Genomic DNA, 25,974 nt, shown 5'->3' on the forward strand with positions numbered 1-25,974 from the left:
ATCCTTAGAGGGATAAGGTTACAGTTTAATCAGCCTTAAACTTGCAAAGTGCCCTACATATTGCAGTGAGGCCCATCTGGAAGGCAGACTACAGACTGAATTTCCTATAACATGGCCTCTGAATTAACTAAAGATCTTTCAAAGCATGCCACAGAATTTCATAACATTAGGCAAGAGAAAACTCCCCCTCCTTGAGAGTTGGGAGGTTCTAGCAGGACAGCACAGCTACTCGTATACCCTTGACCAAGGAATGGTACTCCTCTACCCTGGGTGGTCTACCGAGTATGCACCTTCAGAAGGGTTGCACACAAACGGCTGAGGTAGGAAAGGGACTCCAGCCTATCCAGCTAGATCAGCTGAATCAACCCTGGCAACTAACACGGTGATTGATGTCATAGCCAGATCACCCTCATATCCCCGCTCCTGAGTAAAGTCTCACCTCTATCTGGGCCTCCTAAAAGAGTTAGAAATTGATTTTAAGCTATCTCACTGAATAAAATTATGAGTGTTTTTCAATATCCTTTTTGTGGTATCCAAATACAGAGGCAGAAGGGCAGATATATATAATTGTAAAATAATAATAAATTTATTTTTCTGAGTACTATGAATTAACTGTCCACAACAGTAGCCTACCATTCAGGTTCTCTGAAGGCTAAAATACTCTCTCTGAAGGAATAAAGTCTCTAATCTTATTTGAAGACTGTAAACAGGATTGGGCAGTACAGGGATCTGAAACAGCTCATACTTGCTGTACTTTTTCACTGTGTGTAAAGAGGGACATCCAGTGGTCTAAATTCTGCAAACTATCTCATCAGGGGCTTTTTCTCTATGCAGAGCTGACAATCCCTGATGAAATAGTTACAGCAGAAGTATGCAAAAGATAGAAAAGTCTTCTTAAGTAATCATTCAAATACTTTCAGCAAATTTCTGATAAAGGTCAATTTCATTTTGAATATAAGCTGTTTTCTTTTGGGTGTACAGCAGTATCTCAATTATCTCCAAAAGATAAGGAAAACCACAGTGTCATGAATTTAAAAACAATTCATATGTGATAGTATGTGTATATGGATATGCTGTTTTATAGTTAATTTTTCTAACCAAATTCTTTTCATATTAGGTAACAAAGTTAATTTGTCACTGCTGAACAAAAAAATGATCAAAAATGCTTAAAGTATTATGAGTACCAAGGTCAAGTTGTGAAAAAAAATTGCTACAGTTTACAAGAGTTAATCCATAACCATTTTTTTAAAAAGATAAAACAGGATTTGGAATGTATTCCAAATAAGTAGATGTGCCAGGCACTTATATTCTCATATACTTGTACTTTTTGTTATATGTTGATGGATAAATTGAGATGATTTTTATAACAGTTTCCACTGAGAAAAAAAGGTTGGGCTGCAGGAAAACAATACAGAAAGCCACTGATGACAAGAACCACCTGCCTGTCATGTAAATGTTTCCTAAATCAAAAAATCAGGAAGTCTTTTTAGATTGTTTCTCCCTCTATTCCTTCAGGCCAGTCAGATTCTATGGGCAAAGGACAAAATGGAAGGAATTACTACTCTATCTTGCTGAGCCACTGAGTTTACAGTAAAATTAAAACTAATATGGAAATCCAACAAGAGTCATATATTATGAACTCCAAAAATTCACTCTGTATTAGTGAGGTCTTCAGAACCTAGGGAAATAGAATTGTCAGTAAGGTAATGAGATCATGAGCAGGGAAGTCTCTCCACCTCAGGACTGAGCCAGCTTCTTCCAAACCAAGTTATTTAACTGCTCTAGATCATGTTTCCTAATCTATAAAATGGGAATATCAATACCCACATCAAAGGGTTACAGTGAGAAATAAATCATCAGATTGAAAGCACTTACTGAAGTACCTGCACGTGGCAGCACCCTATGCATAGTAGCTGCTACTCTTTTTAACCCAAAAGGAAGATCATCCAACAGAGGGGTAACCTTTGGACAGGACAGCCTGACCTCAGAATATCTCTCATTTTACACCTTGACATCATTTATTTAAGTTCTTCTACTCATGAATTCTCCTTTAATATTTTAGTTCCAAAAGCACTGTAATATGCATTTTTAAATTAAAAATATGAATAGGTTAAAAGTGAAAGTCATCATATTGTCTCCCTAGTGTAAGAAATTGAACAAGAAAATAGGATCTAAAATGTACAGTAGATATTATGAACTGGGAAATAATGTTCAAAAGAACAGGCAAATTGCGATGGGGGAAAGGGGAAAGAAAGAAGGGAAAAAGGAAAATATATATGTATACACAAGATGGTTACACAGCTACCTTCTTAGTTCCTTGAAAAGAATGGTTTGTGCTAATATTGTTTAGGCAAGATATCATGCCTATATCTCGTACTCTGATTACTAGGAAGACAACAATATGCAATGTATCATATTGTAACTGTCCTACTAACCTGTTTCAAAGCTCAGTTTCATTGTTTATCTTTTTTCTCTTTAAAATAAAAATAATAAAAAGAAAATAACCACTGCTTCCAGTTCAAGGTATATACTTCTAACTCTTGTTTGTTGGCTTCATTTTTCAAATGGAAATTGAAAAACATGGAAATTGAGCCATGTTACAAAATTCTATTAATTATTTTTTCAATTATAACATAATACAGATATCTTTCAGAATATGTTGGTATACTTTGTTTTATGCTGTTGGCATAAGTTTACTACTAAATTTTAAATAAGTAAATAATGAGATGAAAATAAAAAAAATTACTTGTATTATTATTTAATTTTAAGCATGGTGATTCATTGTGATTATGTTTTAAGTTCTAGCTTTTTAGATCTATGTAAGTATTTATAGATAAATTACATGGTGTTTAGGATTGGAAGAGGGATGGAGAGAAGGAAGCTACAGGGACATAAACAAAACAAGATTAACCAGGAGTTATAATTAAGCTGGCTGATAAGTATGTGGAGATTAAATTTATTCTCTACTCTATATTTCTGGATATTTTTTAAACTTTCTGTAATAAAACTTTTGTAATATTTTCTCTTTTTCATTTATTACTAAATGCCAAACAGCCATACTTTTAAATCACAGCAATTAATTTCTAACTAATTAATACAATTTATTCAAGATTAATCATTCCTGGGGCTGGGGATTTAGCTCAGTGGCACAGCACCTGCCTGGCAAGCACAAGGTCGTGAGTTCGATTTCTGGTACCGGAAGAAAAAAAAAAAAAAAAAAGATTAATCATTCCTAATACTCATCCCTTAAGCAATACAAAGAGAAAATTAGTTTCCTTATCATTTGGATGATGCTATAAAAATTCAAATACAATAACCAGCCCAGAGAAGCAATGTTCACTTATGTTAGGGGAGCTACTTCTTGAAAACTGTAAATTATACACTATTACAATTATTTTTTAGAGTAACTGAAGGAGTATTTTCCTTTTTATCTTATACTGGATTATAGCTAGATTAAAAAAGAAAACAGACTCCTAATCTATGTACAGTCAAGAAATTACGCACATATAATCTAGAGTGTGCTCACCAAAACTTAGTCATGCTGAAGCAAAGAGAAAAGTCTTTGTTACAACACTCCAAAAGAATAATTTTTGGAGTTTGTAATCTGTTTTGTTTTCTGCATGCCTCACAAGTTCCAAGAAGGTCAAGTTCCAACAAGGTCATTAATATCTTTTGCTTCTGGGACAAGGAAGGAAGTCTGCAGGGCAATAATGGGAAACTTCTTGAATTCTACAGTTCCCCTAGACTTCTGTAAATAAGTGCTTATACTCACTGAAGAAGTAGGTCCCTGTAGCCCGGAGGTAGATGGTAGAAAACAATAGTTTCTAGGGCAGCAAAAGTGATCAGGAAGTTTTTTCAGTATTGGGAAAAGGTCAAAATTCAGGTCCTAAGAGACACAGAATCTGAGAAGGCAGTGCCTGGGTGACACACTCAGAGATATTGGATGCTAGCCCCCTTGAGCTCAAAATTCCTGAGTACCAAGCATGGACTGGAAGAAAAGGAAGAAAAAAACCTAAAAGGATCAAGATGGATGAACAATGGGCATCCCCACATTATTCAGTCAGAGCCAATGATCAATGACCAGATGCATCTTCTAAACCTCAGGACAATGTTTGTGACAGGAAAGCACTAATAAATGTTTAGTTTTAATTTCTACCCGCCAAACAGTATGATGAGATCTGATGTTTGGATCTGAGTGTGTTTGAGGAAAATAAATACATGCGATGGTTTTTTTACAGATCTGTGTCTATGGTAGTTAATTCATATAGACTACCCCATTAAAAATCAATCATGCCAAAAATAGTGGCTATAAAAACAACCTGCCTCCATAATCAATAATCCTTCATTTGCACAGCTTTGTACATTTGGTAAGGTGTTTCCACATATTATTTCATTTGATCCTCACAGAAGTAAGAGTTCAGTAGTTCTGGAGCTGTTGAGAGTACACAGACAGGAGTAAAGTGACTTAATGAAAGAAAGGATTTTCTCACAGACATGTGGTCATAGAAATTATTGTTTGTATTCTCTGTGTGTCTGTCTCCGTCTCTGTCTCCCTCAAAACATCTTGTCCTAACACTTTGTAATGCCTTCTTAACAGAATCGAGGATTGCTGGGATAGGGATGTAGCTCAGTGGTAAAGCACTTACCTATCATGCATGAGTGCCTGGGCTTGTTCTCCAGTGGATTTAACAGAAGGTGCCTCTAAGGAATATGAGTTGAGGAAATGAAGTAGGTAGGACTTTCATTTTCTACTTTGTACATTTCATTTTGTTTGGTATTGTTGCAATGAACTATATTACTTTTGTAACATATTATAATTTGAAAACTGATCTTTTTTAATCAAAGGAATCTAATTTGAGTATTTTCCTCTTTTAATACAAAGCATCATTGCCAAATAACAAAACTGCTAAAAATATATAACTGTTCCTTAATACTTTACAGGGCTCTTCAAAGATAGAACTTTCTGTCTTTTAATTATTCAGTTTTGTCTTAAAAACCTTAGTTTGTCCATGTCCTCTGGGCCAGGAATTTTCAACTGCAGTAAGAACACCAGAGACACGAAATAGTCACAGAGAGGCTTAGAACAAGCATCAGAATTAAGAACTCACTCTCCATCAACCTACACCATCTTCAGAGTATGCTGGCCTGAATACATCTGCCAAGGATTTTCATGCATATTCATAATACATTTGGGACCACTTGGGACAATTCTTGGGACATGAAAGCCCTATACATAGTAATAGAGTGGTTTTGTTTCTATTTTAAAGTTGTAACAGGAAAAACAAATTCTACAAATGGCAAAATGCATTTTTATATCTTAAAGTTACTACAAATAATAAATAACAACATGGCTGAGTGTGGTGGTGCACACCTGTAATACCAGGACTTGGGAGGATAAGAGGCCAGAGGATTGCTACTAGTTCAAGGCCAGTCTAAACTATATAGCGAGACCTTGCCTCAAAAAAAAACCTAACAAATAACAACATGATCACTACAAATACATATATATATATTGTTTCTGTAGTGGTGGGGTTCCTATTTTTAAGAGTGATTGCCACAGTTGAACTGGATTGTTAACTTGTTTGGCTAGAGAGCTGTCCAGATTATTAAAGCACACTTCTGGGAATGTTGCCCAGATCATAAAGATGGGACCATGGGTACAATATCTGGTCCCTGGCCCTTCCTCTGGTATTGTTCCCCTCTCTGCTTCCAAAATGAGCAGCTTTGCTCCAGCACATCTTTCCACCGTGTTTCTGCATTGGAGTTAGCCAACCATGAACTCCTGTGAAACATAACTCAAATAAACCTCTACTTCAAATTGTGGGTATCAGGAATTGTCTTCAGCAATGTAAAAGCTGACCAATACAGTGGTAGAGGGACATAAAAAGGTAAGACTCACTGTCCTTGACTCGGGTCAAAAATCTCAGAAATCTTTTCAACTATTGGCTTTGACTTCTATAACCTGGTCTCTCCTTTTCCAGAAGTTAGAACTTGTAGGCAAAAAAAGGCTGTTTGATATCTCTAGTTCTTGAATTTAAGACCTTTCTTTTTGTTTCTTATTAGTAAATACACAATTTAACCTTCCTCTTGAGTAAAATAAACATCTAATTCTACTGAGGCTTGATTTCCACAATCATACCATGGTCTCCTGTTTCATGTCCATTTTCCTTTGCTTTCAGAGAAACTCCTCAATCCCTTCTAAATGCTGTACAGGGTTAGACCTGATGGTTTCATTTGCATGAATTGATGATTTTTTTCAAATTTTTTCTCTTCATAATCTCCATAACAACTGGCTTCTTTAAAAACTTTCTTATGAAGTCCAAAGATACTATATCTCTTTTAACTGAACAGAACATCTGAATAGAATTAGTACAGGAAAATAAGCTCACTTCATTACCATGTCCTTGACTTTTTTTGGTAAAATGAAACAAAAAATAAAAAGCTGTCAACTCAGCTAAATAGAATTTATTGCTTATTCTGAGACTTAAAAGTTATTAGAGGATGTATATCATTCTAAAAGATCCTGTCAAATATCTTCGAGACGAGTCAAATAATTTTTACAAAAAATACCATCAGAAGACTGATGATATTATTTACTTTACTTTAGTATTTTTTAAGATTATATACTTTATTTTTTTATTTTGAAGAGAATGATAAAAAAGGACAATAGCAAAACACCAACAACATAGACAAAAACAAAACAAAGCAAAGACAATAATGTTGATACAGGTTTTCAGAACAAAATGATAGGAATTAACAGTGGTTGTTATATTATATATGGTTATCTTCAATGAAACTGCCTAGATTACCAGATATAAGAATGCAAGATTGATCGAACCATTAAAGAGAAGGAAAAATAAAAACAAAAAACATTAAAAACGAGTTTCACTAGACAAGACGGAATTCACCAATCATGGTTATACTGCATATTGTTGTCTTCAAATTAGGAATTCACCAATGGTGGTTATATTGCAAATTGTTGTCTTCAAATTAGTTTTCAGATTACCAGATATAAGCATGCAAAATTGGTCAAAAAAATTAAGCATTAATTGTTCCTTTCAATAAACGTTTAGACATCAGCAGTACAGCTATCCAGCAATCTATCTATCTATATTCCTTTCCTTCTTTCCTTTTCTCCTCTCATCCCAGTTGTTCCTTCCTTTGAGCAATTTCTTTCCCTTCTATAAAATCTAAGGTTCTCACACTAAGGAGACAAATACAATGTTTACACATGTGGGTCTGATTTATTTCACTTATGAGTATGGTCTCTAGTTGCATCCATTTACCTATAAAAGCCTCTAGCTTATCTTTTTTATAGCTGAGTAATACTCCATTGTATAAAAATACCAGACCTTTTTATCCATTCCTCAGTTGATGGACATTTGGGTTTTCAAGACTCAGCTATGACCAATCGTGCTGCTATAAACATGGTTGCACATGTATCACTATGGTATGATGTTTTTAATTATTCTGGGAAAATACTCAGTAGGGAAATAGCTGGATTAAGTGGGACTTCTAATCCTAGTTTTTTGAGGAATCTCCACACTAATTTCCACAGTGGTTGTACCAGTCTACACTCCCATGAGCAGTGGAGAGGGGTTCCTTTTTCCTCATAGACTCTCCAGCATTTGTTATTGGTTGATTTCTTAATGATAGCCATTCTTTCTGGTGTGAGATGGAATCTCAGTGTTGTTTTAGTTTGCATTTCTCAAATGACCAGTGATGTTGAACATTTTTTCACATATTAATTCGCCATTAGTATTTCTTCATCTGAGAAGTGTGTGTTCATCTCGGGTGGCCATTTTTGAATTAGGTCTTTGAATCTGGGGGACATGATTTTTTAAAAATTCTTTATATATTCTAGATAGAAGTCCTTTGTCTGATATGGGTAAAATTTTTTCCCAATTTGTGGATTTTCTTTTCACTCTAGGTGATTTCTTTTGATGTGTAAAAACTTTTCAATAAGATGAGATCCCAGCTATTGATTATTTGAAATATTTCCCATGCAGTTGGTTTTCATTCATAAACTCTCTGCCTACCCCTATTTCTTTACCTACTTTCTCTTCCAATAGATTAGTGTTTCTGTTTAATATTTAGATCTCTGAACCATTTTGACTTTAGTTTAGTGTATGGTTATAGACATGGATCTACTTTTAGTCTTCGGCATGTGGACAGCCAGTTTTTCAGCACCATTTATTAAAAAGGTTATCTTTCTTCTAGTGAACATGTTTGGCCCCTTTGTCAAAGATAAGATTTAGTTTAGTTTTTACTTACTTTTTGCTTTGCTTTTTTTCTCCTTATCTTAGACAGAGTCTTGCTATGTAGTTCAAGCTCGCCTTGAGCTCACTGCGTATCTGGCTGGCCTCAAACTCACAGCCATTACCCCGCCTCAGCCTCAAGAATACTGGGATTTACAGGCATGTGCTGCCACATTTGGCAAGTCACACACATTTTAAAGAGCAGTTTTTCACTTCTTAAGTATTTACAAGTATATTAAGAACTACGCTTCAATCTGTGAAAATAATTCAAGTAAATATAAAACTTGAATTGTCCTCCTCCATTTGCTATGATGTGAGGTAACAACTGAAGGTAGCATGCAATTAAACACTGTAACCATAAAACAGCCCTACCATCATTTTCAGTTGATGGAAAACAAAGGTGAAACTAGAACTGGGCACTCGAAGACAGAATTTGAAAGTGAAAGAATTGAAAACATTACTCCAGCATTGTTCCTGAGAGAAGGCTGTACGAATAATTACATGGAGGTTAAATCTGGAATGACTGGAGTGAGAGTGCATAGATTGGCTAGAGGAGAGTAAATTGAGACATATAATACAGGGCTAAAAAGCAGAGAGATAAAGACAGAAGTCAGGTATAGGAAAATGGGATCATTAAGACTTGACCTCTGCTTTCATTTTACCTCATAAGTGATAATATAACTAGTTAAAACATGAGAATAGTCTAAAAGAAACCAGAAGATTAGCCTAGAAGAATCTTTAAAATGACTTGAGAGAATATATACCTACCTTCAGTCCTTTTCTCTTCCTTCATTTCTCTACTGTACTTTCAGACAGAGTGATCTTTAAAATGACTATTCTACTGCGTAATTTTAAAATGGTATCATTCTTCTGCTTGCAACAGTTCAACAGTCTTACCATAACTTGCAGATAAAATCCTACCAATCTAACACATGGCCTTCAGGTTCTGGCCCTAGCTTGCCTCTCCAGTCTTGTCACTTATACAACAGGCAACACTCAAACCCTCTTCCATCAGATTGAAACATCCTCCACTCCTCCCTGCCCCTTTCCTTTCACTGGGAAAACTTCTAACTCATTTTGAAGACTCTACTTAAGATGTCACTTCCCCAAACCAGGCTCTCAAAACTCAAACCCAGATTGTTTCCTGCAATTTTATCTCTATTGGACAGTTCTTAGGACCTATAGCGTGGTTTGTGGCTTATCCAGACAGAAGGGAAGGTTTCTCCAGCACCTATAAATGCCAAGATCACAAGGATACTAAAAAAATTTGTTAAAGAAAGAAAAAGGCAGCAGAAAAAATAGGAGTATAAATTAGAGTCATAATGCAGTAAGATTTTAGGCATAAATCCAGTGATAGAAAAAGGGATGACGGGGGCAGGGGGCGCGGGCACAAGAAAAAGCAAACTAAATGCAGTTAACAAAACAATTCTGAGTTTACACAATTTGGTATATATAATTAGGTCCATCTAGTTTAACAATCTCCTAAAACCTGGCTGATCATTAGAAATGTTGTTATTCTTTTTCAAGTGTTTTCATTTCCTCTGGTCATCCTGTCATAACAACACGTTGATGTTTAGGAATTACTTACTCAGATATCCTTCCTGCAAGGCCATTTACAGCACTAATACTCTGATTTAACCAAGACACCTATGAACAAGTAATTGAAAGAACTTGATAAATAACTTAATGTAAGAACTGAAGGTATGTATTGCACTACTTAGATTTTTAGGTTAGAAGCCTAAAGTCATAATTTGCATACAACAGGCAGACATTAAATACTTCTTTAACGAATGACACAGGGATGCAGAAACAGGGAGTACATTTTGTGATTTTAAAAACTAGATCTGATATTGGACCTGAATTTCCCACCTGTCAAGCAAAACAATTGTTTGCCTCTAGGTCTATCTTAGCAGAACCCTCAGCAATGCTCTTTGAATATTACAGTCCCTCTCTTCAAGGAACAGCACCTAATTTTTCTTTAAAGAACTGCTCTCTCTACTGTGCACAGTCTTGCTGGGGTTGTAAAATAGATTCTATACTAAACTAAGACAAAGAAGACTTTTTCCTTGACTTTGAAAACTTGGAAGTGTCTTAAGTACAGAAATCAGTTGGTATTTCACCCATTCTTGCAGTGGCATTAAATTTATTCCTGCTTTCTAAAACCATGGGCTGTCCTTGCTTCTCTTTTGAATCCAGCCTTGTTTTGAAGCTTTCTCATCAATTCTACTAACTACCCAGCATCTTTTCTAATAAAACTTAATTCTTAAAATAAGTTATTTCAATATCTGGTACTTGCAAATAAATGAACAAAACTAGCATTTAATTCTGTGCTGTAAAATGAGAGGGAGGGAGGTGAAAGGAGAGACAGGGAGAAGTCACACATGTAACCACATTTAAAAAGTAAATAAAAACACATGAATTCATCTTAATATTGTTTTATTTCAAAGAAAACATCCAAACTATTATTTCAACATGTACTCAACATAAAAATACTACGATATTTTACTTTTTTTCCATCTTCTAAGTTTTTGAAATGTAGTATGTATTTTACACTTCTACTACATCTCAACTCAGATGCTAAATTTTCAAAGGCAAAAGTATAATGTGGTACTTCCAAAACAACGATGCTCTGAATACAGAAAATATTTTATAATTATTTTAAAATTTAAATTAGATAACATTAAATATCAGTCGCTGAGATATACAAGTCACATTTCAAGTGCTCAGGAGCTACATTTGACCAGCGCCTACTGTACTGGGCAGCTGCAGGAGAGAAACAAGTCAGGAACTTTTTCTTTCTTCATGGATCCAGGAACTGACAGGAACGGAAAAGAAGCTTTCACTTTCAACAAGTTCTACTATAAAATGACTCTGAACTGTGTGAAGACATATTCAAAATATTTCTTCCTCTAATGTTTCCCTGGCTGTGTAACTACAGCAGGTTAAACATTATCATGTGATCTATCTTCATTCTGCAATTCAGTAGCACAGAAAGACGAAGGCATTATCTTCCCTGTCAGGGAGTTTTAATTCAAAGTTAAAATTAAATTTTTTTGAGACAGGGTGCCATGTAGCTCAGGAAGACTTGAACTCACTATATAGCCCAGGCTGAATTTGAACTCACAGCAATCCTCTTGCTTCAGCCTCCCACGTGCTGGGATTACAGATGTGCACTGCCACACTCAGTTACACTATTACTCTTACGTCACTTCTCACTTATTACACTTTGAAAGGTGAAAAAAAGACTTTGGAGATTCATTTTAAGTATTCCCACTGTCAAATAAAAATAGAATTTTAAGTGGCAAGTTGAAGACTTTGACCCTTACCCCTCAAAGAGTAACAGCTATTGTAAATTTTGGATTAAGGGAGTGACACGACAATATCAGTGTTTCAGGAAAACAAATCAAAATCCTGTGTGCAAGCCGACTGGTGAAAATGAGGATCTACATTTTGATAAAGTATGAATTTGTACCATTCTTAGCTGGTTGTACATATACTCTTATTTCTGCCAGGAATGCTGTTTTCCTTTTCTTGAGCTAAAAAAATATATGCTTATCCTTCAAACGTCCCTTCATTTCCTGGATGCAGGTGGCAGACTTTCACTTCTTCATCTTTGCTTCCACAGCACTTCTTACAAAACACTGAATAGAAGTCAAATGCATAGAACCGGAAAGTGGATAGCGGTTGCAAGGGGCTGAGGAGTGGCTGTGTAATGGACAGAGTCTGAGTTTTGCAAAATGGATGGTAGTAATGGCACACAACAATGGGAATGACTAGAAGGTCTCTGCCCAACCTAACTTCTCTCCTTTCAGACCTCCCATTAAACATCACAGTCAGGAGCCTCCTCTTTTCAAGACCAAAATGGTTTAGGTACCATCTCATGAACCTCACACTTTTCTTACAGAACTCTCATCACAACTGTAATCTAAATCTACACAGTATGTTAGTTTACTAGGGCCATCTCTCTCTCGCACACACACACACACACATACACAAACAACTGCAGACTTATAGTTGTGGCTTCTATTTATCACAGTTAAGAGCAAGGTGTTGCCAAGTTTGACTTCTGGGGCCTCTCCCCTTGGCTTGCAGAAGGCCTTTACTCTATGTACACATACCTCTCGCGCCTGTGGGCTCAAAATTTATCTTCTTATATGGACACTGCGATTACAGAGATAGTCTGGGGTAAATCATTTGTCTAGTATAGATAAGGTCCTGGTTTTGATTCCCAGCAACAACAAAAAAACCAAAGCAAGGACAGCAGATATACCAGCTTAGGGTCCATCCTACAGGTCTCATTTTAACTTAATCACATCTTTAAAGGCTCTATTTCCAACCGAATATGGGGGCGTAGGATTTCACTATCTGAATTTTAAAGGACATCATTCAAACTATATGTGGTTAATGTGTATTGTACCCACTGGGTAACCTCTATGAAACAGGAACTTTTATCTCATTCTCATTTCAGGACCTTTACAGTTACTATACCCTCCTTCTCTTTGTACACTCTACCTCCAAATCTTCATACACAGAATTTTGTCAGCATTCAAGCCTTAGCATTATCATCTAACAAGGGCCATTTTGGACTATCTTATCTAAAGTACTCTATAAGTCACTCTATCACATCACTGTTCTCTTTCTTCCATGGCACTCACCACTTATTCATGGCTCAAATGTCAGCTCCAAGGGTGGCCGTGTGTTTTTATGCACTGCTGTACTCCAGTGTCCCCTCACAGTTATCAGAGAATGAGTTTCTCTAAACACTTGGCATATTATAATGTCCCTCCTTCCTCCTGAGGAAAAATTGTAAGGCTTTAAATATTCAAAATGCTTTTGAATCTCAGCTTTAACACTAATTTAGCAGGTCCCTTATCTTCCTAAACCTCAGCTTCCCTAATACGTGACACCAATGCGTTCTTCACAGTTTTTATGACATAAGGTACCCAGCTAGTAATTTTGATATATAGTACATGCTATTAGCTGAAATGCTACTAGGCTGGATGCTTCCAAAGTATAAAGCCTGTCAACTGTGCGGAAAAAAATGTCAGTGGACAGTAGCTAGTGCATTGAATAATAAGGCTACCCTCTTTTCAATGTTCTTTCAACTCTTTACTTAAAATAACGCCCTCTTTGTCTTTGACACCCACCCCTGCCCATAGCGCTTGCTATTTCTTGCTTTTCTTCCTATTTAACGTTTAAACACAAAGACGCACAAAGCAGTGAATGGGTGTTTTCCACTGTATTTGTCGCGATGCGTTCCAGGACCATTCTAAAGCCAGCCCGGCTTCCCAAGGCTGCTCTGTGAGGTTAGTACAGTGTCAACAGCGCCTCACCGGCGACTGCGACTATAAAGTGAACTTGTGCCTTGTAGAGCAAGTAGGAATATAAGGCGCTCGCCACCCATGTTAAAACCCAGGCTAAGTAAACGGCCCAGAAGGACGGCAAGTGTGGAAAGCGCGTGAACGGTTCGCCCGCACCACCGCCCCCCACCGGAAGCGCAGCGGGAAGGCGGGGGAGGGGGCGGGCCCTGGAAGGTTCCCGGGCCGCCGCCCAGGCGTGCGCCCTGCTAGGGCCCCAGAGGACACCCTGCCAGGGCGTAACAGACTCCACACCTTTGGGGTCCGCCCACCGGCTGTAAGTCACTCTCACCCTCTGGTTGGCAGCCCGTGCCCTTACCCGAGCTACCGCGAGAGACCGGCGCTCTCTGAAGTAACTGGTGAAGAGACTGGCAAGCGCCAAAGCTCGAGCCACGGAGGCGGAGCCGCGGGGCGGGGACACGCACGATACGTGTGACGTCACTCACCGCGCGCAACAGCACGCATGCGCAGTAAGTCTCGTGGCAGGAACGCTTCCCTAGTCTGGAGTTGACATGGCGGCTGAGCGCAAGACAAAGTTGTCCAAGAACTTGCTACGCATGAAGGTGCGGGGATTCTGGGAGAGTCGGACTGGGCGACAGGGCCCCTAGGGACCTCCGGATCTGTTTGGGGCCAAGGCGGTGGACATACTTGTGGTGGGGATAGGGGGACCAGAGAGGTCCTGGAAGGCCTCCATTTGTCTCGTTCATTCATTCAGTCAGTGTCTGTCCGACGTTAGACACCCGGAACCAGAGTATGAATTAGGAGCCTGCATTCACGTAAGCAGGCGGTAAAGGTACAGCGAATCAAGTGCAGCGATGGTGGAAATCCGGGACTCTGGGAATTTAGTGGGGCCTGTTGCGGGAAGTGGTCCTTAGGTAGGGACTGAAGATAAATGGGAGGATAGTGTCCTAAAGGAAAAGCGAATTCAGAAGTCTGAAAGGAAAGGAAAAAAAAAAAAGAAAAGAAAAACATGGAGATCGCCAAGAACTAAAGACACCTGAGTTATGTCTGGAAGGCAAGTAACAAGAAGAGGGAATGAGAAAGTAGGCAGTGGGCACAACTTGCAGGGAATTTGAGGCCAGATTAAGGATTTTTTTCGTCTGGTGTGAACAATAGGAAGCTATGGAAGAGCGTGGATAACAGTCTCTCTGGCTCCTGTTCAAGATTAATTTAACTATCCTATGGAGAATACATTGAGGGGAAAAGGGCCAGCCAAGGCACAAAATTGTGGGCAGATCAGTAATTGAGATGAGAATGTAGGAAATTATAAACAGTTGTGTGAAAGTGAGTTGTCGCCCAGCTTATTTTAAGTTTGAAATTGAAGCAATTTAATTATAATTTCAAAGTGGAAGAAAAAAGACAAGGATAGATAAAATGAACACAGGAATTAAAACAGGGCAACCACTATACTTTAAAAGTTAGGTAATACAAAAAGGAAATATTCACAGTCTTTGCTGTATGCCAGATACTGTTCTAAGAGTTTTGTGCCTCATAACCCACATAATTCATATAATACTTATTGACAGCTGAGGCAACTAAAACAGAAGTGACAGCTGCCTAAAGTTACACAACTTAATTATTCAATTACTACTCTGATTTTAATTACTATGCTCAGTGCCTTTCACGAACACTGTAGATCCTCTTTGATGCACTGTAAGTCAACAATAACATAAAAATGCACTAGGCACACGTAACCTGTGAGCATCTTAGTTTAGCAACACTGTACTTTATCCTGAGGATTGCATAGCTGACTGGGAACTGTGGCTCACCACTGTTCCTCACCATCACCAGACAGTATCATTCTATTTATGGCTAGCCAAGAAAAAGATCAAAATTTGAACTACTGGTTCTCCTGCCATCGTACAGTTTAAGATTTGTAAGTCAAACCATTTTAATTTGGAGATAATCTGTACTTGTAGAGACAAACTTAGATACATGTTTAGAGAGTGGCAGAATTTCCAAGAAAAGCAAGGTGTAAGTCATGTTTTGAATATTGGAGAGTAAACTAGAAAATTTAAATGGAGTTGAGCTGGGCTGTGGCTAGGGATGAATAGGATGACTGAAGGAGGAGGGCAAATTGTAGCATAATGTAGTTTGTAAAGTAATTTTTTATGCATATTAGAAAAAGGTGAGTCTTCACTGAAGAGAATTTTTCTTTAAAGGTTATAATCACATTGATTTCAGAGAAGTGGAGGAGTTTGGCCATGTAAGCGTTGAAAAGATTTTTAGCCCAAGTTTTAGCGCTTAGAATAAGACAAATGAAAATATATTCTAGGTGATTAAGACTTAGACTGAAGATTGGAGTCTGGAGTTAAGCAAAAACCCAATTTAAGGTTTTTTGGATTTATTTTTTGGTAATGGGAATCGAACTCTTGACCTCATGCTTCCAGGCAAGTGCTGTGCCCCTGAGCTATATCCCCAGCCTGAAAATTTAAATTTAAATTTAAAACAATCCATGCCCACCCAAGTGAATGGGGAAAGAGTCATCTGGATATTAGAAGCAAAGGAGAAAAAGGGAAAAATTATTCAGGTTGTCTTTGGGTTAGCAGCTGCAGTCATTGAATTTAGCAGGGGACAGCAGGAGATAGTATATACAGAGAGTAGAGTTTATAGGAAAGACAACAGAGCAGCTGCCACTCACAGCATCGTAGCTAGTGTCTGTTCACCCAGAGCTAAGTGTAGGACTGATGGAAGAGCACTGAGCATTGATCCTGACTCACTTATTCTCAGGGCTTTTAAACTCCACTGACATCATCAGTTGTTGAGGGGTCAAAGTTGATCCTGATGGGAAGTAGAAAAAAGGATGTAGGTGGTAAGTTTACCAGTGTGATAGATTGGCTGTAGAGAAAGTACTTACCTGATTTTAGTATCTTGATACTAAAATAGTCCTTAAGATAGGACTGCCATTTGTACACCATAAAGGATGTCTACTTGACTAAAAAATGAGAAGTAAATGGGCAGTTGAGCAGGATTAGGGTTTTACCACCAAGAATATGAGTGAAGAAATAAACTATCTGCTTTCAAGAGAACAGTCTAAGAAAGACTCTGAAAAAAAATAAGACAAACTAGGTCATTCACGCCCAGAAGACCCTTTATTAAACTCTTTTGTATACCAGGTGCAGCCTTAGCCTTAATAATGCTAGGCAAACAACAGTGCTGTCATTAATTTTGTTTTGTCCTGACAGTTCATGCAAAGAGGACTGGACTCAGAAACCAAGAAACAACTAGAAGAGGAGGAAAAGAAGATCATTAGTGAAGAGCATTGGTACTTGGATTTGCCAGAGCTTAAGGAGAAAGAGTAGGTTTATAAGAATTTATATCAGTGATGCTTGGGACAGTCAGAGGGGATCCCTGTAAATTTTACTTATTCTGATGAGGTAAAATAGTTTCTGTTCAGTTTCTTGAGTTAGCCTTGCAAATGGCTTTCTAAAAACTATTAAGCATATCAAAATTATACATGAATTTAATACATTTTTAGTGGTGCCAGACTGTCATTTACATAACACTGTTCCTTTTCAACATTCAATAAAGGAATTTAAGCTATGCACCTCTGATAGTAACAAGGGGCCTTTTATGGAAGCTATAATATGCTATCATATGGAGTTCCAAAGGTCAGATGTATGCTTCTGGCTGTCCAGTTTTGTTTCAGTTATAGAATTCTTTATTAAGCTAAGCTTCTTAAGGCACATCAGGAACTTTTTGTTTCTTTTCTCTTTTCAACTGTTGAAAGTAATACCATTCATTTAGCAAACTTTTCCTGAGACTATAGTGTATTCCAATCACTGGACTATCCCCTTATGTCCCTGAGTTATTGAACTCTCATAGCAGACTGCCCACTATCATTCTGTCCACTGAGCAGCTAGAACTTCAGAGAAGGTAATTTGCCTAGAACCACCCAGTTTAGTCAGTGCTGAAGCTGGGGATAACACACTAGACAGTTTCCATTCAACCTCCAAGCCTGGCTCATGCTTAAGAAACTATTTTGAATGAAGAAGTAGTGAATTAACATCATTAATTTGTTCGAGTGCTTCTGGAAGCTATTTATCCTTTTTCCCTAGTAGTTTTCTTACCTTAGTACACTTTGTGATATATGGTTTTACTTAAACTCTTGTCAAATAACTGAAGATACCACTTACTATTTGGGGAACCGTGTATGTATTTCCTTTCTCCCCCCAATAGTTTGTATTTTTATTTACTGTGATAAATTTCTTTATTATTTTTCTGACCTTATTCTCTACCTTTTCAGAAGTTTAGGTGTCACTTTCTGTAAAGATAGAAAGTGTGTCCCATCAGGATAAATTAGGGTGAGGGACTTTTTTCCTCTACATTTCAGAGGGAGGGTGAGAATGGAGAAGGTAATACTAGAGGCAATGTGAATGGGTCCGGTTGGGGCAGGAAAGGATCAGTACTGAAGATGAGCTATAGTTTAATTTTGTGTCTTCACTAGAGTTGTACCAAGTTATCCAGATGCTTACTGAAGGGCAGGAACAATTCTGTTTTTTTCCAGTTTTTTTTTCCTCCCCCAAATAGCATATCGTTCCTGAAAATAACCTTTAGGTTCCATTTGTGGGAAAGTGAAGAAAAGCTTTGCCATCACTCAGCATCCTGTTGATGTGTAGGTGTGTTTATTAGCTCAGGATGTGGGCAGGAAAAATGACACTGTCCAATTAGACACTATCAGATTGAGTAATCTGAGATCACCGTAAAGGCTGCCAGGGTGTAAGTTGGTACAGGGGAGCCACGAAGGGCGGTGCTGTGGGTCCTGGTTTGTGCAGTAGGAATAATTTCCACTCCAGGCCTGGAGGATCAAGGTGCAGGAGTGGTGGTCGAATCTGGAGACAGGCAGGTGTCTACAGGAGCTGCTACCTTATTCATGGGCATAGTGCAGGCAGGGTCATCCTACAGCTAGAACTAAGTTACAACTCTCAGCTAAGCAGATTGTAAATTTGAGGCCCATGAGGACAACTTAGCAGAGACCTTGTCTCAAAATTTTAAAAGGCAGGGTGAAGGTATATCACAACCCTTACTGCGCTCAATCCTCAGTACTACAGAGAGAGTTATAGCTCTTACTTTTTACTTTATTTCATGGGCAGAGGAATGGATATCCTTGCATTTTTTGGATCTTAGGAAAATATCTTTTCACTCTTAAGTCTGATGTGCTGTGTGTTCGGTAGATGCTCTTTGTCAGCACTGAAGATCGTTCCTTCTTTTCCTAATTTGCTGAAGCTTTCATAAGTAATGTGGAATTCTGTCAAATAATTTTTGATTGGAAATACATGATTTTTATTTTGTTAATGTGCTAGGAATTACTGATTTTCTAATCAACATTACATGTTCAACATACACTTTACTTGATTTTTGTCTGTTACAGTTTTTTTTTTATCCTTTTGAGATAAGGTCTCACTATGTAGATCAGGCTGACTTTCAGCTCACTTTGTGGCCCAGCTTGGTCTTGAACTCACAACGATCCTCCTGCTTCAGCCTCCCAAGTACTGGGATTATAGGCATGTGCCACCACACCCAGAAGTTATAGTTTTATATTTTTTAAATTCAGTTTGCTAATGTTTTAGTAATGCTTTTGCCACTATATTCATAAAAGATACTAGATTATAGATTTTTGTAGTCTTTCGTTTAGGCCATAAAATGAGTTGGAGGATATTCCTACCTCTTCATTTCTTAGTTTGTATAAAATTGATATGATTTATTAAACATTTGATAAAATTTGAATGAAGCGATCTGGACCTGAAATTTTCTCAGTGGAGAGTTTTTTAAATAATGAATTGTTTCTTTGATAAGAGACTGTGCTACTTTTTCACTTCAGTTTTGCTTTGTTTTTCAGGTATAGAATCTCCACTTGTTTTATTTGTTTTTTAAGTTTCTCTACTAATCTGTCATCTCTTTCTGTTGATTTGTTTTTCTTTTATTTATGAAGGTTGCATTTTCCTGCTTCCTTACAAGTCTAGTGATTTTGAGTGTGTGCTGTACATTATGTGTGTTAACATTAACTGCCTAGATTTTGTGTCTACCTTGTAAAGTTAATTTTGTTCCATTAGGCAGCAAATTTACATGGCTTATTGTTTTGTTAGAGTGGGTTTTATAACTTTTACTCTTAGAATTAAATTAACCCTACTTATAAGGTATGGCCTTTGTGCCCCGTGTCATGGAATATTCAGCTGGATCTCTGTCCTGTGGCTAGACATTTCCCTGCTCTCCAAGCTCTGGTATTTGTTCAACATATAGTTAAAGAATAAATTTTCCTTCCTAGGTGTGGTAGGCTAGAAAATGGTCAGATAATATCCAATTCCTTCTCTCTGGAAGCTGTGTACATTACCTGGTGTGGGAAAACTGACTTTTCTGCTGTAGTTAAGGATCTTCGGGAGAGCGATTATCGTGGATTATGTGGGTGGACCCTGAATATAATAATCACACATTTCCTTGTGTAGTGGTTCTTTCTTTGATACTGTAATGAAGTGACTGAAGCTGAGTAGCTTCAGAAGGAAGGAACTTTTTTAGCTTACGGCTCTGGAGATTCAAGCACGTAATACCAGCTTTAGCTTTGCCCTCAGCTGAGCTTTGGCAAAGACCTCATGAAGAGTAGTGTATGTGGAGCGGGGAGGTAACATCTTAAGCTAGGAAGCCAGAGAGGCATTATTCAGGCTCCACCTTTAGGAAAAACTGGCTTGAAACTGGCATTCCCTCCCAGGTGCAATGACCTCTTCTGACCTGACTACTTCACACAAACGCCACATCCCAGGGGTCCCATCATCTGTCATGTGGCCTCACTGGGGACCAGCCTTCTAACTCTTGGGGAACAAACCATAGCACCTTATAGAAGAAAAGATGGGAGATTCAATATACAGAGAAGGAAGGCGTGGTGACCAAGAACGCAGAAAGGCTGGAGTGAGATCATCCCAAGTCAGGCAGTGCTGACTGCCACCCTAGAAGCTGGCAAGGCTGTGTGCATTCTCTGCTAACGCCTCTGCAGAGGTCACAGTTCTGCCAACCTCGATCTTGCCCTTCTCACTCCCAGAACAGTAGGAGCATGAATTTCTGATGATTTAAGCCACCAGTGTTTGGTAATTTGCCTGTTTTCTAGTTTCCAGGGCCAATCTTTGTGTTTATAACAGAGCACCAACCAATACAACCTCTAAAAAAGGCCTCTTCTGAATTGTTTTGTTGTTGTTGTTATTTTCCTCAATATGGAATCAGAACATGGGGATGGGTATAAATTTCAAATAATATTCTTTACTTTAGAAACTTCAAGTTTATTGTGAAAACGTAAGTCTTTATATTTCCTGTAAGCATTTATGCACAGTGTTTAAAAGAGGCTGTGCCACTCACCTTAGCTGTTCTCTCCTAATGCCTTTGTGGACCTAATTAATCTTCCTTTATTTCTAACACTGGCTTAGAAATCTTACTCTATTTGTACTTCAACCTGCTGAGCACCATAGGATTAATTTTTCATTCCAAGTCTTGACTTTTACTTCCTCTGTTTTGTTGTAAGTAGACACCCTATTGATACAGGTTTATTTTCCCATTTAGGAGTTTCATAATAGAAGAACAGAGTTTCTTGTTATGTGAAGATCTTCTCTATGGAAGAATGTCATTCAGAGGGTTTAATCCTGAAGTTGAGGTATGAAATGTAATTGCTTCAAATTTTAGAATTTTCCAATTGAATTTTTTTCTGCCAGCAATTAGGTTCAGGTTTCTCTTCACCGGGTACCGTTTCTCCTCATTATATAGAAAATAACAAGTCTTGAAATATTGCCGTAGCTATTTAAAGAAATTGCAGGCATTGCAGTCTAGTTTTATGGAATAATTCAGTAAATAGTTTAATATAGCAGTATACAAACTCTGACGGTGCCTTTGTCAGAATCTCAACTCAAGTCTTTTATAGGAATGTCAAGATTTTATTCATATGATGATGTTATGAGAAGTTATTTTCTGGCATCTATAAGTGTATCTTTTCTGATGAAAAATGTTACTTAAAAGTTGTGTGATTTGACTTTTTAATAGAGAGGTTTTAATCTAAACTTACAAATAAATTTTTAAGTGAATCTTTTAGAAAGTCTATTGAAAAAATGAAAATTTAACCTTGTAACTGAGCTGGTGGTTAAAATTGCCTAATGTAGGTTTGCAGAGAAGCAGACTTTTATTTAACACATTTATTAAGGTGTGATCTAAAAACACAGTGAATATTTACATTTTTTAAATTTATAACCATAGGAGACACATTGCCATTAGTCCCCCTCAGGATACACACCCCTCACTTGCAACACACATGTTCCATCATTCTTACCACTTTATGAAGTAGCTCTGGATGTCTTCCTTCATGTCTGTCTTTAGTTATAATGTCATAGTTGCCTCAGTGTCCTAAATCAATTCACAACATTTACCTTTTGAGGTCATTTTGACTTTAGGAAGAGCAGAAGTTGCACAATGTGAAATCTAGTGAATATGGTAGGTAAGACACATAATGATCTTATGAGCCTGCTTTTGTATTTAATGGCACTCGACAGTAGCATTCACCTTATTTTTGAGCGTACCTTGTAAGGACACAAAAGAGAACTTCCTGAACTGCTCCAGAAAGTGGAAACAACAATGGGATGAGTGTATTCAAAGAGAGAGGAAATATTTTGAGGGGAATTAGTAGCAGTGTGTCTCTTACTATAATTTTTTTTAGACATCCATTGTTATTTTGATCACCTCTGTGGGTTAAGAGCCATCCCCGTCAGCTACTTGACCATTCACATGATCATTTGTGTATAAATCTTTAGTTTTATAAGTACGCCTGAAGCCAAGGTTTCTCACCTCGGTGGTAGTGACATTTGGGGCCATATCGTTCTTCGTGGTGGTGTCTTTCCTGAGCATTGCAGGATGATCAGCAGCTCCTGTGGCTCTGCCCTCTACCCACTAAATGTCACTAACATGCACATACTCACCTTCAACCCATTGTGACAACCAAAAATGTCTCTATACATTGTCACGTGTCTCCCAGTGGGCAAACCCTCCCTAGGCCAGAACCACTACTCTAGGATGCCTCTGGAAAGCACAGTTCCTGAGCCCATTGCCGGACTTCATGGAAAGATGATAGCTTAGTTTTCTTCTTTTTTTTTTTTTTTTTTTGGTTGTTGTTGTTGTTGTTGTTGTTGTTGTTTTTAGTGATGATTTAGGAATATGTATGAAAACCAAGGTGTTGTATTTGCTTTATACAAGGCCAACATTAACCATGTTTTGTTTTAATATATGCTTTCTTTGCTTTGGCCTGCTTTAAGGTTTAGATGGGAAGAAAAGGGGGCAAAAGAAGTCAGGCTTATGAGTGTGCCTTGTCCAAAGAACTGGGTTTTGAGTCAGCACACCCTCCAGAGTATGTCTGGTACAATGGGAAGGGAGAAGTAACGCAACCCCCAGAACTTTGTGTGGGAGCTTGTCAGAAGGCAGCCCTAATCACAGCACTGTGTAATGCCGACTACCTCCCTCAGAAGAGGTATTGAATCTTTTCAGTATGAGGAAAACCAGTTGAAACTGTTTTCTCATTTTTCTACTTTCCTCATCCTCCCCTTGCTATAAAGAAAGTATTACATTTTTTTCTTCTTTAATCTGTGAGGATAACTATCATGAAAAGGTTAATCATGTGAGGAAAGAAAGAGACGAAGGAGAGCCTGTGGCTTGGGGACGTCATGTGTGGTAACATTTTCTGCCCTGAAGTTTGGGGTGAGCCTACGATGCAGAGTCCATCCTCTATATCATGGCCAGGCTTACACCTCTGTCCCGTTGTGGCGGCTCCCTCCTCCTCCACAAGAGGCATTTGCAATTACTACTAACCATTGTCCCTCTTTCCCTTTGGCTCAAAGGTGAGAAATTCAGAGGAAATCTCAAAGTTCATTTGTTTTTTTCCCCTGGCACTGAAATGTGTTAATTAAGGTGTACACACCGTAGTTACGAGTGACACAGAATAAGATTTATGATCTAAAATACAATTTAAATTTTTGATACTAAATGCAATCTGGTAGGGCCTTGTCTTTCTGTTCCTTTGATTCAGAGCTTATCCCTGCCAGCACTGGTGGTCTGCATAAAGCATTACAGGAAATCTTTTAGAAGTGTTTCTAGTCCTATAGATTCTGTGACTCCCGTTTCTCTGCCTTCAAATAAACTTGATACCAGTTCCTTTCATAGCCCTGTCTAGCCCTGATGGCCAGCATTTGTGTATTTTTCAGAAATTAATGCTTCAGATGAATGCTAAGAACAAAGCAGAGGAGGAAGAGGAGGATGAAACAGTAGAGCTTGACGTGTCAGATGAAGAAATGGCTAGAAGGTAACTGTTGCCTTGGGACAGTTTTGTGGCCTGCCGTGCCAGACACTGGCTCTCGTGTGCACGTCTGACACCCCAGTCTGTTGCAGCCTGAGCATGCGTGCCCCAGCAGGGGTCACTGCAGTCTGCCTCCTCCTGTGGCCACCGTGGACCCGTGCCTATGGCAAGCTGGTGGTTAAGGGCTCCTTCCCAGTGCTGCTTCCATACGTTCAGAATTGTACAGCTCAGTTCATTTTATTTAGGATAATGTCAAAAAGCAAAACTGGCAAAAGATGTTAACATTCTTAGTCAAATTCATAAATTTTTCAACTGGATAGTTTCTTTTAATCATAACGTTGATTTTTTATACTCTTTGTTGTATGTGGTTTGATGTTCCTGAGAAGACTTGCTTCCAACTTTTTTATTTGTGCTGTCTTAACAGATACGAAACTTTGGTGGGGACAATTGGCAAAAAGTTTGCCAAAAAGAGAGACCGTGCCAATTATGAAGAAGATGAAAATGGAAACATGAAACCATTTAAATCAAAGAAGATGTTCTTAAAGCCTCAAGATTAAATGGATACCTTCAAATAAGGCTCAGGGATCCCTGTAAAAGCAACATATTTTGGAGTTCATCCTGGTGGTGTCTCTATAGTTGCTAATATGTAATGTTTATTTGTAAAGAAATGTGTAATTTTGGAAACATTCTGTTTTTTAAACAGAAATGTGGTAGATGTTATACATCCTTTTCCTAATGGTATTCATCAAGAGTATAATTCCAGCCCTTGACCTTCAGGTAACAGTAGGCACAGAGTTGCTTACTAAAGATTTTTTGGACCTGAGATTTTTGTTTTTAGTGTATAGTTCTCCAGTCACTGACCTTCATTTGGCTCCTAGAAATTAATGCCAATGTTTTGGTTGCCCTTATGTTTACATTTTGCTTTAAATTATTAATTATGTCAATCCAATTTAAGCATTCATTTTGGAATCAAATGTCATGAGAATTTATTGTATGTTAATTCATCAAGAACAAACAAGCCGGGCGTGGTGGCACACGCCTATAATCCCAGCACTCGGAAGGCTGAGGCAGGAGGATCATTGCAAGTTCCCGACTAGTCTGGGCTACAAAGTGAGCTCAAGGCCAGCCTGAACTGCATAGCTAGACCCTGTCTCAAAAAAAAGACAAAAAAAAGAACAAACATAGCCTCTCGCCTGAAGCATTTGTATGCCACCAGTTAATTGTCAGTTTCAGGTAGTTTGTTTTGTTGTTTAAGGCATATGAGTAAAGTTCTGCAATAAACATCGGTTTTCACATATTTTTTTCTATCTTCTTATGCTTCCAAATAATAATTTTAGTCTAATTCATTAATACATAAATTTTATCCAAATATTAATTTCCTGAAACTACCCATTAACTTAGAATATAGTGATATATTAAGTTGAACTTAATATACTTAGAATAACTTAGAATATAGTGATATATTAAGTTGAACCATAAGAAATTGCCTTTTATGTGTCAAAAGCAGTTACCAGTTTCTCACGATACAGCCTAATAGAAATTGCCACTGCCCAGATGATCTTCCAGCTTGAACCCTATCTAAATAAATACAGAAACACAGAGTTATATGTATCTGTCTGTCCGAAGATGTGTGCTGAGGCCTTCTGAGAATTAATGATTTCATTTAATTTTGTTCCCAGCAAATAAATGAAGTATGTGTCTCCTTTCTCCCTGAATCTCTCAATTTTGGCTTCTCTGTGTCTTCGGCTCTGATGAGTTATGAAAAAAGTTGTGAAAGTATGACCTGATCCTTTTTCACTGTGAGAGTAAGAATGGTGCATCTTCCAGTTCTCTCCATCTTGGAGCAGTACTACCTCCTTCCTCCATAGTACCAGCACTGGAATCCACTAATTGGACTCGTGATATTCAGTACACCATTACTTCTGATTGACAAACCCATTTCACAGTACAGTAAAAGAAATGAGATGGTACGCTCAGTCCTTTGGAGTTTCCTGGCCATACCATATTCCCATCACTCAGGAGCAGCAGGCATAACAGAATGGTGGGGTGG

The 25,974-nt window shown here is 37.9% G+C and overlaps 1 protein-coding gene across 1 annotated transcript; it reads left to right on the plus strand.

The window, feature by feature from the left end:
• Positions 1 to 14,053: 14,053 nt before the first annotated feature.
• On the plus strand, positions 14,054 to 25,014 carry Mphosph6 (M-phase phosphoprotein 6). The gene is made up of 5 exons (XM_005413238.2): positions 14,054 to 14,178; positions 16,801 to 16,913; positions 21,158 to 21,248; positions 23,833 to 23,930; positions 24,349 to 25,014. The coding sequence occupies exons 1-5, from the start codon at positions 14,128 to 14,130 to the stop codon at positions 24,479 to 24,481; spliced, it is 486 nt and encodes a 161-aa protein (XP_005413295.1). The 5' UTR covers positions 14,054 to 14,127; the 3' UTR covers positions 24,482 to 25,014.
• Positions 25,015 to 25,974: the final 960 nt, after the last annotated feature.

Source organism: Chinchilla lanigera, unplaced genomic scaffold (assembly GCF_000276665.1).
Source record: "Chinchilla lanigera isolate Chin_1 unplaced genomic scaffold, ChiLan1.0 scaffold00163, whole genome shotgun sequence".
NCBI classification, from domain to species: Eukaryota; Metazoa; Chordata; class Mammalia; order Rodentia; family Chinchillidae; genus Chinchilla; species Chinchilla lanigera.